The 16,525-nt window shown below is 44.9% G+C and overlaps 1 protein-coding gene across 2 annotated transcripts; it reads right to left on the bottom strand.

Annotated features, from left to right (window-relative positions):
* Positions 1-3,202: 3,202 nt before the first annotated feature.
* On the bottom strand, positions 3,203-15,180 carry NIFK (nucleolar protein interacting with the FHA domain of MKI67). 2 transcript variants are annotated; one of them, XM_043576523.1, is made up of 7 exons: positions 14,988-15,180; positions 13,905-14,042; positions 8,217-8,325; positions 6,331-6,542; positions 4,769-4,834; positions 4,593-4,664; positions 3,203-3,981 (listed from the first exon to the last, which is right to left on the bottom strand). In XM_043576523.1, the coding sequence occupies exons 1-7, from the start codon at positions 15,090-15,092 to the stop codon at positions 3,793-3,795; spliced, it is 891 nt and encodes a 296-aa protein (XP_043432458.1). In that variant the 5' UTR covers positions 15,093-15,180; the 3' UTR covers positions 3,203-3,792. The 2 variants fall into 2 exon arrangements, with proteins under 2 accessions (XP_043432458.1, XP_043432457.1); XM_043576522.1 differs by lacking the exon at positions 14,988-15,180 and adding an exon at positions 14,673-14,826.
* Positions 15,181-16,525: the final 1,345 nt, after the last annotated feature.

Genomic DNA, 16,525 nt, shown 5'->3' with positions numbered 1-16,525 from the left:
AAAAGCACAGCCGGAGCATCACCGCACAGCAGGCACAATTCTGTGCCATCTAATTTGATAAGAAAATAATCCACTCTGCACGGTGAGCCTATGTGTGACATTCGAAGTCTGCTTTTCTTGTTTTGAGCTGATGGGTACTAACTGGTAACAAAAACACATACAATTCATGGCATCCCAATAACATGGGGCAAAGTACATTGAGCTGGGGCGCCTGGGTGGCTCAGTCGGTTAAGCATCTTAGCTCAGCTCCGGTCATGATCTCATGGTTGGTGAGTTCAAGCCCCGCACTGGGTTTCTGATGGTGCAGAGCCTAGGTAGGATTGGGATTCTGTCTCCCTTCTCTGTGCCCCTCTCCTTCTTGTGTGTGCATGCTCTCTCTCAAAATAAATAAACTTCAAAAAAGATATATATATGGTTGTGTTCCAACCAACCTTTACTTAAGAACACTCAGCTTTGCACTTCATAGAATTTTCATCTGCTGTAACTTTGACTTTTTAAACCTTTAAAAACGTAAAATCACAACAGGCATCTGACTTGGCCACCACACAGGATGCCCCATGACATAGTTCACTTTGGGCCACGGGTCTATTTCTGCCTCAAGTGTAAAATAATTGTGTGTGTGTGTGTGTGTGTGTGTGTGTGTGTGCATACACACCCACTTCTGGGTTAAAGGATAGCAGCCATCTGCATCACAGCCACTGTATGGGAGGACAGCTGTCCTGGGTTCCCTAACCTGGGTCAGTCCTTGAACAAGAGACAGCCTTTGCAGTGGACAGCTGACTTTGGAATTCCTACCAGCACAGCTGATCTGAATTTCCATCTCATGCCACCAATCAGCCAGGGTTCCGGTTTCTGGAACATAATGATCAGTTGCCTCGGATGTGGTCACACGATATTGCAGATACTACCGGCAAAATACAGAAAGCCTCACTTTACACTGGTTTGCTCACTGGCCACCCCATTTCACAGCAAACATACAGTCTGTCATGTCTCTCGTTGAACCTAGTATGTGGATTGATTCTTCCTTTAGCTTTTTGCTCACTATATAATAATAACACATACTTTTGCTTCCACATTATTTAAATGCTTATCTTCTCACTTCAAAAAACTACATTTTTACAGTCCTGGTCATACTGATTGTAGTTTTGAATTGTACCCTCTTGTTTGCTCCGTATCACTGCAAAATTTTATATTTTACTGCTTGAGAATTTCCATTCAATTCTCGTCTGTTTTTCTCACTACAAAACTTGAGAATCAAAACACCAGCTTGATGGATTTTCTTGAAGACCCTCATCTAGTCCACAGGAAGATATTCTTTAGAAGCACGGAATTTCTATTTCTTACAAAAAATACCCATGGCCACGACACGCTAGAGATGGAATTCCCCCCCTCCCAGCTCCAGGGCACATTTAAAAAAATAATTTGCACGTTAAATGCTGATGAATGGTGCCAGCCTGAACGGGGTGGATGGGTGGCAGGCTGGGAAGAAGGAAGTATTCAACTCCTCTTGCAATGTACACGTGTGAGCTTCACAGTGCATATGCCCGCTGGGAGGTGAAGGTGCAATGATGTGCTTCCCGGAGCTTTCCCAGGAGGGGAACCACACGGACATCCAGATCCACAAGGCTGAGAAGTGGTTCAAAAAGGGGAGCAAGATGTTACGCATCAAATACGTATTGATGGGAATGCAAGCTGGTGCAGCCACTCTGGAAAACAGTAGGGAGGTTCCTCAAAAAACTAAAACTGCCCTACAACCCAGCAATTGCCCTACTAGGCATTTACCGAAGGGATACAGGTGTGCTGTTTTGAAGGGACACATGCACCCCCATGTTTATAGCGCCAAAGTATGGAAAGAGCCCAAATGTCCGTTGATGGATGAATGGATAAAGAAGATGTGGTGTGTGTGTGTGTGTGTGTGTGTGTGTGTGTGTATACATATACATATATATATATATATATATATATAATGGAATATTACTTGGCAATCAAAAAGAATGAAATCATTTCCAATGACATGGATGGAACTAGAGGGTATTGTGCTAAGCGAAATTAGTTAGAAAAAGACAAAAATCATATGACTTCACTCATATGAGGACTTTAAGAGACAAAACATGAACACAAGGGAAGGGAAACAAAAACAATATAAAAACAGGGAGGGGGACAGAACAGAAGAGACTCATAAATATGGAGAACAAACTGAGGGTTACGGGAGGGGCTGCGGGAGGGGGGATGGGCTAAATGGGTAAGGGGCTTAAGGAATCTACTCCTGAAATCATTGTTGCACTACATGCTAATTTGGATGTAAATTTAAGAAATTAAAAAAAAAATACTTATTGAGTGTATTCTAGGCCAGCTACCATTCTAGACGTAAAAATCTGCTCTCTGCATACACTGGAAACAAATCCTTATTTGCATTTTATGTCAGAACACCTAGCTCAGTGTCTCATTATTAAAGACTTAACAAATACCAGATGAAAAAATGGTTGGTGGCAACGGGCATTTTTAGTAAATCTGGATTAGCTAAACAAAAGCAAATTTCAAGAGTATCAGAAACTTTAAAATAGTTGAGAAGGCGAAAACCTACTAGTTTACTTCACGACACCCAGGTCCTTATGATGGAATACTAGTCAACCGTAAAAAAAAAAAATCTTGCCATTTGCAACAACATGGATGGAGCTGGAGTATTACGCTAAGCAAAACGTCAGCCAGAGAAAGACAAATACCATGATTTCACTCACATGTGGAATTTAAGAAACAAAGAGAAAAAATGAAAAAAAAAAAAAAGGCAAACCAAGAAATACTCTTTTTTAAAGAAAAATATTTATATTTGAGTGACACAGAACCTGAAGCAGGCTCTTGGCTGTCGGCACAGAGCCCGATGCAGGGCTCGAACTCACACGCTGACATCATGACCTGAGCTGAAGTTGGATGCTTCACCGACTGAGCCCCCCAGGAGCCCTGAAACAGACTCTTAACTATAGAGAACTGATGGTCCCCAGAGGGGAGGTGGGTGGGGGATGCGTGAAACTGGTGATGGGGATTGAGAAGGACACTTGTGATGAGCGCCGGGTGTTGTATGAAGTGTGTGTGTGTGTGTGTGTGGGGTGTCACTGTACTGCACACCTGAAACCAATATGGCACTCTATGGTAACTACACTGGAATTTAAATAAGCACTTAAAAAGGAAGACACCCAAATCCCACTTGCATATAAATGAATTGTAGAAAAAGTTTATTTGCTGGTCACTGATTCTTGAGATACAATTCCACATTGATGATACGAACACAAAATGAGTCATTAAACCTTGCTAGCCCCCCAAAGACTTAACTTGGTAAAAGCGGTCACGTACATATACTTGAAGGGCTTTCTTACTCTCCAAGTAATTTAACTTCCGGTTTCCATCACATGATGTTCAAGTGCTCTTATGGGTTAGCCGTGCACAGTCTAACAGAGAACCATGTAGATGGTCAAGCAAGAGTCTGTATTCTTTATCTGATGGTAACAATAAAAGCTGCAGGAAGTGGGGACTTTTCTATCCAGGAAGAGAAACTAAAGACAGCTATGAAATGTGCAAAGAAAACTAGAGACCAGGACAAGGAGGCAGCGTGAGCCCAGCTACTGCATGCTGAAATGCCAGCAAGGGCAGGTAAGCCGGTTACTGACCGCTTTCCTTACTGAGTTTGTCCTCCAAGAACCCTGTCAATGGTTGCATTTCACTGCACGTAGTTAAATACAAAGAATTAGCCCTCACAATAAAATCACATTTTTCAGAAGAAATATAATACGTTTAGAATCACTGATTGCCTTTTCTTCGTCTTTTTTTCCTTGAGCGTGTAGGTGTTTGAGTCTGCTGTGTTTCTTCTTTTACACCAGGTACAGGCTGTTTGAAAACTATTTCGTTATCTTTATCGTCAACATTCATTTTAGCCACTTCCGATTTTCGCTTCTCCAAAAATGTTGGTGTGCAAACTGGTGTGGGGCCCTGGATTCAATGAGTAAAACATTGTAATAGAGAAATAAAGGAAGATATTAGGAATGACTTTACCCACCCCCCCATACTCCTTGCCCTATATTTTTACAAGTTCCCCTGTGTTATTTTAGGCCTGTTTATACCTTTTGGTGATACAAGTGCACACAACACAGCCTAGGCCCTTACCAAAGTTAGTATCAAGCTCACAATTAACTGGAATAGAACGTGCTCCATTATAGGGTATTAGGGAGAAAACTAGTCTCACATTTGTAAAGACAGTAGCCTCATTTCTCCCTACTGACTCAGTCACTTTGCCGAAAAGGTAAACTGCCATACTCTCACAGTAACTTTTGCTAAGCTCACTGCATCTGCTAAATCACCAGGGCTTACTAAAACAAACACAAGGTTAAATTTGAAATTTTAATAAAGTGACAGCAGCATGGACTGCTTTTCCTCTTTTATCTTTTTAAAGTAATCTCTACACCCATCACGGGGCTAGAACTCACAACCCTGAGATTAAGAGTCACACGCTCCACCAACTGAGCCAGCCAGGTGCCCCCGCTCTTCCTCTTTCAAATCATTTCTATAATACCCCATTTCCACAACAGTGAACACAATTTTACCTGGCTATCCACAGTCTGCTCAGGGGTGCCAGGAATGCACGGAGCTTTTTTCTTCTTCTTCTTTGATGAGACCTTCAATAAATTTTAAGAGACGTTACCAATCTGCGTATTTATCAGTGACAGTAGTCTTATCTTTCCCTCATACCTGGCATATAACATGATAAAAACAATTTTACCTGGCTATTTGTAGATTTCTGAAGACCAGTGTCTGAAGCACTTCTTTTTTTCTTTTTACATAAAACCTTAAATAAAGAAATGAACTGGCAACGTCACATACGTATGCCATTTACATGCTTAACTTACCATTAGATCCTTACACGCATAATCAGTAAATGCTCTCCAAATGACAAAGCATTTCAATTTAAAAACCAAAACCCATGATCTTAAGGCAAAACTGGGAGAGAGACCCTCACTAAGGAATGGGCACAGCTGTGGAGGCTGAAGTAGGGCCAAACCGGAAGTTGGCCATACAGAAACCCGAGTCGGATGTGAACCAGAGGAACGGTAACAACAAAAGCTACAGCTGGTTAAAGTCCGACTCTTGATATTGGCTTGGGTTGTGATGTCAACTGGGCTCCGCATGGACAGTGTGGAGCCTGCTTGGGATTCTCTTTCTCTCAAAAAAACAAAACAAAACAAACAAACAAAATATATATATATACACACACAAATATATATATATATATTTTTTTTTTTTTCAACGTCTATTTATTTTTGGGACAGAGAGAGACAGAGCATGAACGGGCGAGGGGCAGAGAGAGAGGGAGACACAGAATTGGAAACAGGCTCCAGGCTCTGAGCCATCAGCCCAGAGCCCGACGCGGGGCTCGAACTCACGGACCGCGAGATCGTGACCTGGCTGAAGTCGGACGTTTAACCGACTGCGCCACCCAGGCGCCCCACACACAAATATATATATTAAAAAAAAAAAAGAAACGTGAACTGGAAGAATGCGAAAAAGCAGGCCCTGTCTTAGCCAAGTTCAGGATTGGGCAACGAAACAGAGCTGCTCTTGCAAAAGCCAGCAAACAGGCTACGGGAGAGGCATTTCTTGCAGGCCTGTTTTGCAGCTTCACTGTCCCGGCTCCCACACGGTTCCCACGAGCGCCAGGGCCCTGGGACGGTGACACGCTCTTTTAACACCCACTGCGAAAGTGTATGTTTAGGATTCGAGCAAGAAGTGAACAGCTAGGAATTTGAAAATCCGTGCTAACTCATTTTCGTTAAGTTGTCTCGTATATTTCAACCCCTGGCTCATTTAATTCGCAGAACTGACGCTTATTGGTTAATTCCGATCTGTATGTTAAGAAGAATATTTCTAATTCCAAAATCAGAATGGCAATAAGAAAGATCGTTGATTCACAGCCTTGATGTTTAAGGAGAGCATATAATAAACCAAACATTTCATTCTGAATGACATCTTCAATAGTTTTCTATAAGCATTATAGTTTTTGGTTAAACAGTGGTTTAACTTCAGTAACTTAAAAACAGATCATAAAAATTTTGCAAATGACCTAATCCCTTTCAAGAGTTTCCTCTTCTGTATAATGGAAATAACGGGATCTGCGCTAACAAACTTTTAGAAGAAACCTACAGTGCAAGGTTTCAAAAACTTAGACAAAGCCTCAACACTGGGCTAGACACTTTATGTATAAAACCATAAACAGGCTGTAATTATTGAGGAACAAAGCCCACCCCGTGAAAAACTATGAAAAACATTTTGTGAAAGAATATTTACCAGTGGAGGAAAATCATAATCAATTCCTTTTTTGGCTAATCTCTTCCTGAGTAACTTTTCTTTCTTTTTAAATCGCTCCTCCATCTGTAGCTTTTGAAGAAGTGTCCGATTCTGATTATACCGTTTCACTGCTGGATAGGATGGCTTTTTAAATGGAATATGCCACTCTCTGAAAAGTTCTTCGTGTACCTTTTCAGGTGGTATAAAATGACCTAGATGTAAGAGAAAGAAAGAAAAGTATCTTCAAACCAACGCGACGGAGAGGATTCAATGTTTTTGTCAAGATGATGGGTCTCCCGTTTTCAAGAGCAAGAGTGAAAGAATACGGGGGTGGGGTGGGGGGGGGAGGGCGGCTAAAGGAAAGGCACACAGCCAACAATTATTGTTAAACGCCAGGAACTAATCCAGGAGCCAGGAATACGTGAGTGAACAAGAGGAGTCGTAGAAGGGCATGTCGTGGTGGCAATCAAGTCTGGGGGCGGGGGTCCTTAAAGCTCGCAGGATCTCAGACTGTGTGACCTGCCGTAGCAGAAAGATCCCGTTCAGCTCATCTCTGCGTACCTACCTCTCCAGGACTCAGCCAGCTTCCCCTGATCTCCATCTCTCTGCTTACGGGCCCTTTGCAGGCCGTGGCGGCACAACGGGACCGTTCACAAAGGCAGGCCCAACCCTCGGCATCGACTTTCAACCGACAGGTGGGGAGTTGGTTAAGTACCCCAGTTCCCTCGCCTGGGGGTTGGAGTAACTCGGTCTCCCCGTGCTACCCAGCAGGATGGAGCCCAGCCGCCTATGCACTACAGTGCTTGCCAGCTCACCCTCAGTGACTTCCTTCTCCCCGGATTTCTCTACTCCCTACAAGTATTTTCCTCGGCTCACCTCCAAAACACACTACTTCCACTCAAAAAAAAAAAAAAAAAAAAAAAGAGACAACGTGGCTAATCCTCCATTTGAACTCCTAACAGAGCTCAGAACCTCTCGTGTGATCTTTCGAAGTCAGACCCAGCACAGCACTGATCCTACACATGCCGTCCTGACATGTTTTCGGTCGCCTCTTGGGCCCATCTCCTCCCGGCAAGAGCCATGCTTTTTATGTGCGAAATGAATCCATGACCTCGACGAGGCTGCTGGGGCTCTCTCTCCCAGCGGCGGGAACCGAGGGAGAGTGACGCTGCCTGGGCAGGTCGTCAGCCGCGTGTGTGGCTCTGGCACCTGGGATGGTCACACAATCCCACCATCAGCACAGAGAAGCCAAAACTTAGACTCTGCCTCCAGAGGCACCGGGCTGCGGACAGGGGTGCTCTGCGAATACAGAGCGGGCAGCTCCACTCTCCGTGGGCCGCACTGAGCTGGCGTCGCCCCCCTCTACTCCTCTCTTGCGGACGAGCCATGGCCACCGCCACCGTCATTCACGCGACTCTCAGATGGGATTTCTTGCCTTTAACCTTATCCCATCTAGGACCCATTAATGGCTTCCCCTTGCCCTCAGGATATCTTCTCAACTCCCAGATTTACATGCCCAGCCTTGGCCTTCGGTAACCTGACCTCCTCTCATCTCCTGGCTCCCCTCACACTCCTTCACAGGCAAATAAGTACCATCAGTCACCTCTCGCTTTGCATGTGCTGTCCCCTGGCACACTCCCATTTAATCTTCAGGTTTCCACCTAAAGACCCTTCCTCGGGGGAGCCTTGCACATCCCATGAGTGATCGGGCACCTGCCCTTCCATGCACTCCTAGTGACTCGTCCTACTTCCATCTCGGCACACACGGCTCTCACTCTAGCAGATTTTAAAATCCCAACTGGAAATCTGTCTAGAAAATGCACTCCTATCTCTGCACTTAAGTCCTTACAGTGCATCCCCACAGAATGCGAGAGAAGAGCACTTACACTTCAAGAGTCTTTCACCAAAAAGGTAGTTGTTCATTGTTTCACCAACTATCTTGGCAACATCTTCAGACGCAAACTCCACAAACGCGTAGCCTTTACTATTTCCAGTCTGCAATGGAACACCCACCACCAAAAGTAGGACAATCAAATTCTTACCAGTAGTGAAACTCTTAAAATGCCATTAATTTAAATAACGTACGTAAGCCCCATTACCGAATAACATTACGACACCTTTAATTCTAACTTCAATGCACGGTGTGGGGACTGTTATGGGAAAAGAAAAAGTCCAAAATAGTCTGAACTATCTTGAGTTGTTCCTGGGATTTCTTTTTGTATTTTTCATTTCATTTGCTTATTTTGAGAGCGAGTGAGCAAACAGGGGAGGGGCAGAGAGAGGGAGAGAGAATCTCAAGCAGGCTCCACACTGTCAGTGCCAAGCCCAACTCAGGACTTGAATCCGTGAAATGTGAGATCATGACCTGAGTTGCAACAAGAGTCAGACGCTTGGACTGAGCCACCCATGCGCTCCTGAGGTATACCTGAGATTCTGATCACGTGATAAACACACTACTAGTACAACTGGAATTTACTGTATAAAGGAAATCTGGTAGGGCCCACAGTCCTTTACTCATCACCAGTTTCAACGGTAGTCACTTTATTCGTGTATTAACAATGCCCAGCAGAGGGGTGCCTGGCTGGCTCAGTCTGTAGAACATGGGACTCTTGGTCTCAGGGCTGTAAGGTCTAGCCCCACGACTGCACACTGGAGTGGAGCCTACTCAAAACAAAACAAAACAAAACAAAACAAAACAAAAAACAGGCGTCTGGGTGGCTCAGTCAGTTAAGCGTCTGACTCCTGACTTTGGCTCAGGTTAAGATCTCATGGTTTGTGGGTTCAAGTTCTGTGATGGGCTCTGCACTGACGGTGCAGAACCTGCTTGGGATTCTCTCTCCCTCTCAAAATAAATAAATACTTAGGTTGTTTTTTTTTTTCCCTTAAGTTTATTGATTTATTTCAAAGGTGGGGGGAGGGGGCAGAGAATCCCAAGCTGACTCTGCACTGTCAGTGTGCGGAGCCTGATCTGGGGCTCGAACTGGAGAACTGTGAGACTGTGACCTGAGCCGAAATCAAGAGTCGGTCGCTTAACTGACTGAGCCACCCAGGCACCCCAAATAGTTAACATTTAAAAAACAAAACAAAACCCAAAACAACGCTCAGCAGATAGCGTGGTGGTTCACAAAGAAAGCAGGTAATATAATTTTCATTCTACACATAAGAACTGGGAAGACACTAACTCCTCAGTGTCACCAAGCTAATCGATAAAATACTGTGTTCATTTTCGGGGCACCTGGGTGACTCCGCTGGCAGCCAGCTCTTGATCTGAGCTCAGGTCCTGACCTCAAGGTTGTGAGTTCAAGCCCCGTGTTGGACTCCACACCCAGCATGGCACCAAATAAATAAAGAAACAAATAAATATTGTGTTCCTTTTCATGTTTTCTAGTGATCGGTCGTCTTCATGACTGATGGTAAAGGGATGCTGCCAACATCTCCTGAAATGCACATCCTGGGTTCCTGCCCTCCACACAACATAGTGTATCTTCTCACTTGTCTTAATAACAAGAGCACGGGTTCTAGAGTCCAAATGCCCAAGTCTGGATCCTAGCTGTGACAGTTAGGCAAGTAAGTAATGTTAAGCCTCAGTGTTTCATTCTATTAAATGGGGAAAGAATAAGCACTCTCGTGGGGCTGCTATGAAGAAATAATCTGTAAGCGCTCCAGGGGATGTTAGTCAGGTACTTGAATGTTCTTTAGAGTGGCAGAGGATGCCATCCCCAAATATGCTACTCCGGCATAAGGATTATTTTGAGCTGAGGGCAACCGGGAAGTAGTGGATAACGAAAAAGCCCCTTGCCGTCCTCCATTTGCCTAAGGGCAGGACACGAATTTACAGGGTTCCGGCCAGAAAATCTAGGAGTGTAGGTGGAAGCCAATCTTTCTTCCCTTACGGCTCCAATTATCAGTAACGATAACTATTTCACAATTTTGCATTAAACATATCTTTGGCTACGGATCAACACTGGTGACGAAATTAAGGAAATGAGCAGGAGGCTCGTTTGTAACACAGCGGTGCCGCTAACTAGCAGCTCTGGGTGCGTCGGCTGTCAGTTACCTGCAGCAAGATTGTGGTAAAATTTGTATGTCTGAAAATCCCTCATAATACCACCTCTTTTTTTTTTTTTTTTTAAAGTTTGTTTGTTTGTTTATTTATTACGAGGCAGGGAGGGAGGGAAGGTGGGTGTAAGCAGGGTAGGGGCAGAGACAAATCCCAAGCAGACTCCACACCATCAGTCCAGAACCCTATGCGGGGCTTGATCCCACAAACTGAGAGATCATGATATGCGCGGAGGTGCGCTGGATGCTTAACTGACTGAGCCATCCAGGTGCCCCCTATAATCCCAACTCTTAACAGGGAGGGGGAAGATGGTGGAGTGGAAGACACACACTGATTCCAACTTACTGTACCACATTGTAAACAAGCATAAACCTTCTGAAAAGTGACTCGAAAATACATGTCAAGTGTCTAAAAAAAGAAACAAAAAAACAAAAAAAGCCAGGGGTACCTGGTGGGCTCAGTTGGTAGAGCATGTGACTCCTGATCTTAGGGTTGTAAGTTTGAGCCCCACACTGGGTGTAGAAATTACTTACAAATAAAATCTGTAGGGGCGCCTAGGTGGTTCAGTCGTTAAGTGTCTGACTCTTGATTTTGGCTCAGGTCATGATCTCCTGGTTTGTGGGATTGAGCCCTGTGTTGGGCTCTGCTCTGACAGCATGGAGCCTGCTTGAGACTGAGATTCTTTCACCTTCTCCCATCCTTCCTTTCTCCCTCTTGTCTCTCCCCTGTTTACCCGTGAGCTCTCAAAATAAACTAAAAAAAAAAAAAAAAAAAAAAAGCGCCAAGCTTTTACCTAGTGGTATCAGAATGTTGGAAGTACTATGCAAACAGTCAAAATTGGGGTGAGTGGGGAAGGTGGCAGCTTTATTATGCAACAATGCTGAAAATGGTACATTTTAGTGCATCTCCTTAAGGAGCAAGCTTTCTAAAAGAAAACTGACCTGAACTCTTCTTCAAAAAAGCCAATGTCAAGAAAAGCAAAACAATTAAGCCAAAAGGGCAAGAAGACTGTTCTAGATATGCTAAAGAGCTAGAACCAAACACAATGCATGAACCTTGACTGGATTTCAGAATGGGTAGGGGAAGAATAATCTTCTGATTATTAACTGAAAAAATTGAGCTAAAGAATAAAATATAAACTTGAAACAAATATGACATGTATGTTCATTCATACATGAACATGTAGTAAAAACTTAAACACACATAAAGGGGTTCCTGGTGCTAGCTTAGTAGGTTATGCGTCTGGCTCTTGGTTTCGGCTCAGGTCATGATCTTATGGTGGTGGGACTGAGCCCCATGGAGGGCTCCGTGCTGAGCATAGAGCCTGATTGGGATTCTCTCTTGCTCTTAAAAAAAAAAAAAAGAGTAATGAAAAGAACTGGATTCATGAATAGTAATTCCCTGGACTTGGGGAGAAAATGAAAAGGATTGGGGAAGGGTACAAAAGGGGACCTCAAGTCTACCTATAATTTATTTCTTAAAGAACAAAGATCTGAAACAAGTATGAGATATAGCTGACACCTGATGAAAGTGAATGGTGGATCACTGAATAGTCATCAAATATGCCAGCAGACTTTAGGATGTTTAAAATACCTCACCCACATAATACACAACCATTACAAAGAGGCAAATGGAAAAACAAGGGAGGAATACCGACAAATGTTATTTTGCTTAGGATGGGAGATACTAGGGCATTTTAAGGTTAAAATTCTCTTTAATGTCGAGATGTTGCTTTGACAACAAAAAACTTCGGATCTATGCTTTTATGACAATCAGCAGATGACAGGTGCATCTCTCTCCCCTCACACACCAAATCGAATATAAAAGTTAACTTTGATAAAATGTGGAAAAAGTGTATCAAGAAAAAACAGATTCCAACAGTGAGACGTCTATGGTTATAACCCAAAGTGGATGTGTGCAGGGAAGAAAATACAGTGGCCGTTCCTCTATTAGGAAAACAAAGCATATAAAATTTTTCTTTACTAGAAAGAAGATACAATATAACAGCAACATTTATAAAGGATTTACTGCCGGTATCAGTCACTGTTCTAAAACTTTACATTCATTACCTTCTTTAATTTTTCATCATATTCTTCTAGGAGGTGGATGCTATTTTATTTTATTCACATTTTACAGACAAGAAAATTGAAGCATGGAGAAATTACATAACTGGTCCAAGGTCATACAATGAGTGACCTGTACAACCAGGGTTCAAACCTAGGTGGTCTGGCTTCAGTGTCCTTATACTTAACTACTCAGTATATAGCCCTTTGCTATCATAGGGATGCCTGTGCCAGAGGCTAATACAAGACATTCGTACTTGAGGCACCTGGGTGGCTCAGTTGTTTGCATGTCTTGACTTTGACTCAGGTCATGATCAGGCATGTGAGTTCGAGCCTCACATTGGGCTCACTGCTGTCAGCAAAGAGCCCACCCCGGAGACTCTGTTCCCCTTTTTCTGCCCCTCCCCCACTTGTGCTCTGTCTGTCTCTCTCTCTCTCAAAATAAACATTAAAAATAAATATTCTCAGGGCGCCTGGGTGGTTCAGTCAGTTGAGTGCCTGACTTCGGCTCAGGTCATGATCTCACAGCTCGTGAGTTTGAGCCCCGTGTCGGGCTCTGTGCTGACAGCTCAGAGCCTGGAGTCTGCTTCGGATTCTGTGTCTCCCTCTCTCTCTGCCCCTAACCCACTCGCATTCTGTCTCTGTCTCTCTCAAAAATAAATAGACATTAAATAAATAAACAAACAAACATTTTTGTGGTGGCTGAGTGGCTCAGTCAGTTGAGTGTCTGACTTCAGCCTAGTTCGTGATCTTGCTTGTCCTAAGTTCAAGCCCCAAATAAGGCTCTGTGCTGACGGCTCAGAGCCTGGAGCCTGCTTCGAATTCTGTGTCTCCCTCTCTCTCTCTGCCCCTCGTCTGCTCATGTCCTATCTCTCAAAATAAACATTAAAAAAAATTTTTTTTTAAATATTAAAAAAAAAAAGATAGGGGCGCCTGGGTGGCTCAGTCGGTTAGGCAGCCAACTTCTGCTCAGGTCACGATCCCACGGTCTGTGAGTTCAAGCCCTGCGTCGGGCTCTGTGCTGACAGCTCAGAGCCTGGAGCCTCCTTCATATTCTGTGTCTCCCTCTCTCTGACCCTCCCCTGTTCATGCTGTCTCTCCCTGTCTCAAAAATAAATAAACGTTAAAAAAAAAAAAAAGCTCTGTTTAAAAAAAAAAGATATTCATACTTGCTCTTCAAACTGAAGTTCATGTACCCGTGGCCTAGTAACCATAGAATAAATAGGATTCATTTATCAGGATTATCAATTTAAATTGAGGATTTGGAGCAATTTAAAACAAATAGCAAAACAAACATTTACATTAATACTGATTGTGCCTTTGACTGTGGCAGGTTCTAAATCTTACCCTCCCCTTTCTGATATGAACTGTGATAAACAATAGTATATGAACGTGCACTGTAAAGTGTCATAACTTACTTACTTGTAAGATATAAAACGATCTAATCTTACCCGTTTACTTCTGGACAGTCTGAATCTCGTAACAGTGCCAAACTGGGAGAAATATGCTCGGATCTGGGTTTCGTAAAGTGCTGGAGGTAAGTGGCCCACATAGATTACTCCAGGAGTAAGTTTCTCTTTCTCCTTTCGCTGAAGACGTAAAGACCAGGTAAACAAAACTTTTAATTAAAAAAAATCACATTGCAACACAACTTCAAGACTGCTGGCTTTCAGTCGAAGACAAAAGACTTGCCCTGCATTTCCAATGACAGAGTAGTAATTAAAAACTTTGGTGTTTAACATCTACCTCCCCAAGAGGGCAGCGGTCAAGTGGTAGAGAGTCTTAGCCTCCAGTATCGCAGCACCCAGCGCCCTATAAACGCTCAGTAAGTATATGCTGAATCGACGGAGAGGCAATATTTGCACACATCGTTTTAAATCTTCTGGCCAAACTCCACACAAACATACCTTTCAATTTTGCTTGCAGTTCACCGTTTACTCACACCCACTGAACTGAACAATTTGAAGACACGGACTTTCACGATCCCGAACAACCTTCTAGCACCTCAGTCATGCCCTTGCTTTCTATAAGCAAGAACTTTCAATTTTGCCAAATGTGTGTTTTATGCTTAAAAACCAAGGCAAATACAACTTGATGTCACGGGCCGTAGTCAGCCAATGAAACTCGGCAAACACGGTCTTTTAAGAACTCCAAGATCACCAACTGGGCAAACAAAACTCTCAAATTCGGGGGCAAGGCGGAGGCGTGACAGCTCTAACCTGGGGTTGATTCCATTCCCAACAGCTGGCTCTCTCCCCTGGCATCACCCCGATTACCTCCCGCGTATTTCCATAGGAGACCCCTAAGGCCTACACGGCCAAACTCCATCTCTCGATCGGCATACCCCTTCCGGTCTCGGGGAGGCCTTTGGCCTCCAAGCTCGTTAAGGCCGGCGGGCCACCCCGACAGACGCTGGCGCGAGGAAGGCGAGGAGCGCGGGGGCAGGGAACCGCACGGGCTTCCGCGTTGTCCCGGAGACCCCCGGACCCGGCTTGCCGCCTCCCCTCTCAGTTCGGCCCGCGGTGGCTGCTCACCTGGGTTGCGCGCCGGCGAGACTGCGCCACCTTCTTCTGAAACTTGGCCTCCTCCTGCGGGTTCAGCGACAGAAACGGCTTAGCCGGGCCTGCAAAGACCGCCATGGCGACAGCTTCCAAGCCGAAGAGCTCCACGCGGCTGCCCCGGAAACGCCGAGGCCTCAGGACCTCCAAAGCGGAAGTGGAGGCAGGAGACCTGCGCGGCGAGGCGCGGGGGGCGGGGCACAAAGCGCGGGATGGGGCGGAGCCGGGAGGGGCCCGAGCGAACACGGGCGCCCTCTGCTGGCCGGGCCCCGCTTGGCCTTGCTCTCTTTCCGGCCACCTGTCTAAAATGGCAGACGCTAACTTGTTCCCGTCTACGTTGCGGCCAACCAATTTCAAAGAGAGGTTCGAGCCCCACGTTGGGTGTAGATTCCTTAAACATAAAATCTATAAAAACAAATAAAACACAACCAAGTAAATTTGAAGATCTAAATCGCTTTATTAAATGACTCATGAACCAGGCGGCATCCTATCTACCAAGTAGAAAGGAACTCCATGGAGCTGCAGAAAAGGAAAGGTTTTTAAAGGCAAAGGGGGGGGGTGGCGCAGTCGGTCAAGCGTCCGACTTCAGCCAGGTCACGATCTCGCGGTCGTGAGTTCGAGCCCCGCGTCGGGCTCTGGGCTGATGGCTCGGAGCCTGGAGCCTGTTTCCAATTCTGTGTCTCCCTCTCTCTCTCTGCCCCTCCCCCGTTCATGCTCTGCCTCTCTCTGTCCCAAAAATAAATAAACGTTGAAAAAAAAATTAAAAAAAAAATAAAGGCAAAGAGGATGGGAGGGGAATTATTAGAAAATAATGCACTGTCACCTGTCACCCTCCTAAGGCAGAGGGAAGGGATCTATCAGAATGACCTCCAATTTGGCAGATTAAAGTTTATGGGGGTGGGGTGTGAACTATAGTCCAGTTAGGTATTAAGTCTTCATTTACTTACATGGGTCCTTAACATAAATGACTGCACTGCATTGGGGGCTAGTAGCTTTCTAAGATCGAGAGTTCGATGCTCTACCAACTGAGCCAGACAGGTGCCCCTGGATTTTGTTCTTTAACACAGGGAAAGTAGGGTGTGGAGTGGAGTGGAGGCGACAGCAGCAGTCCAAACAGAGCTGGTGCGGGGGATCGTGGTGGCAGGTGTTCTGGCACCCGGGACGGCCAAGTTTGGCTGGCGCCCAGGTGTATGTGTGGGAAGAGCAGACAGTAAGCCTGTACAGTAGAAACACAGAATCTGGGGCCCCATCCCATACCTATGAGTCAGAATCTGCTTAGAAACAAACCCCCTTCGCCCACCGGGAATTCATATGCTCCATAGATCTCACTTTGGGTAACAGGAGCAGAGATTTGGGGATTGATCACTGTACTGAGTGAATTATGTCCTCCCCAAGATAACTTTAAGTCTCTCCCCTGCCACCGTACATGTGATGGAAACAGAGCCCTTGCAGGTATAATCAAGACGAGGTCATGCTGGAGTAGGATGGGCCCTATGCCAATAGCTAGTGTCTTT

The sequence above is a fragment of the Prionailurus bengalensis genome, chromosome C1 (genome assembly GCF_016509475.1).
Source record: "Prionailurus bengalensis isolate Pbe53 chromosome C1, Fcat_Pben_1.1_paternal_pri, whole genome shotgun sequence".
NCBI lineage: Eukaryota > Metazoa > Chordata > Mammalia > Carnivora > Felidae > Prionailurus > Prionailurus bengalensis.
The sequence above is the reverse complement of the archived record's forward strand: the minus strand, read 5'-3'. Positions and strand labels throughout refer to the sequence as shown.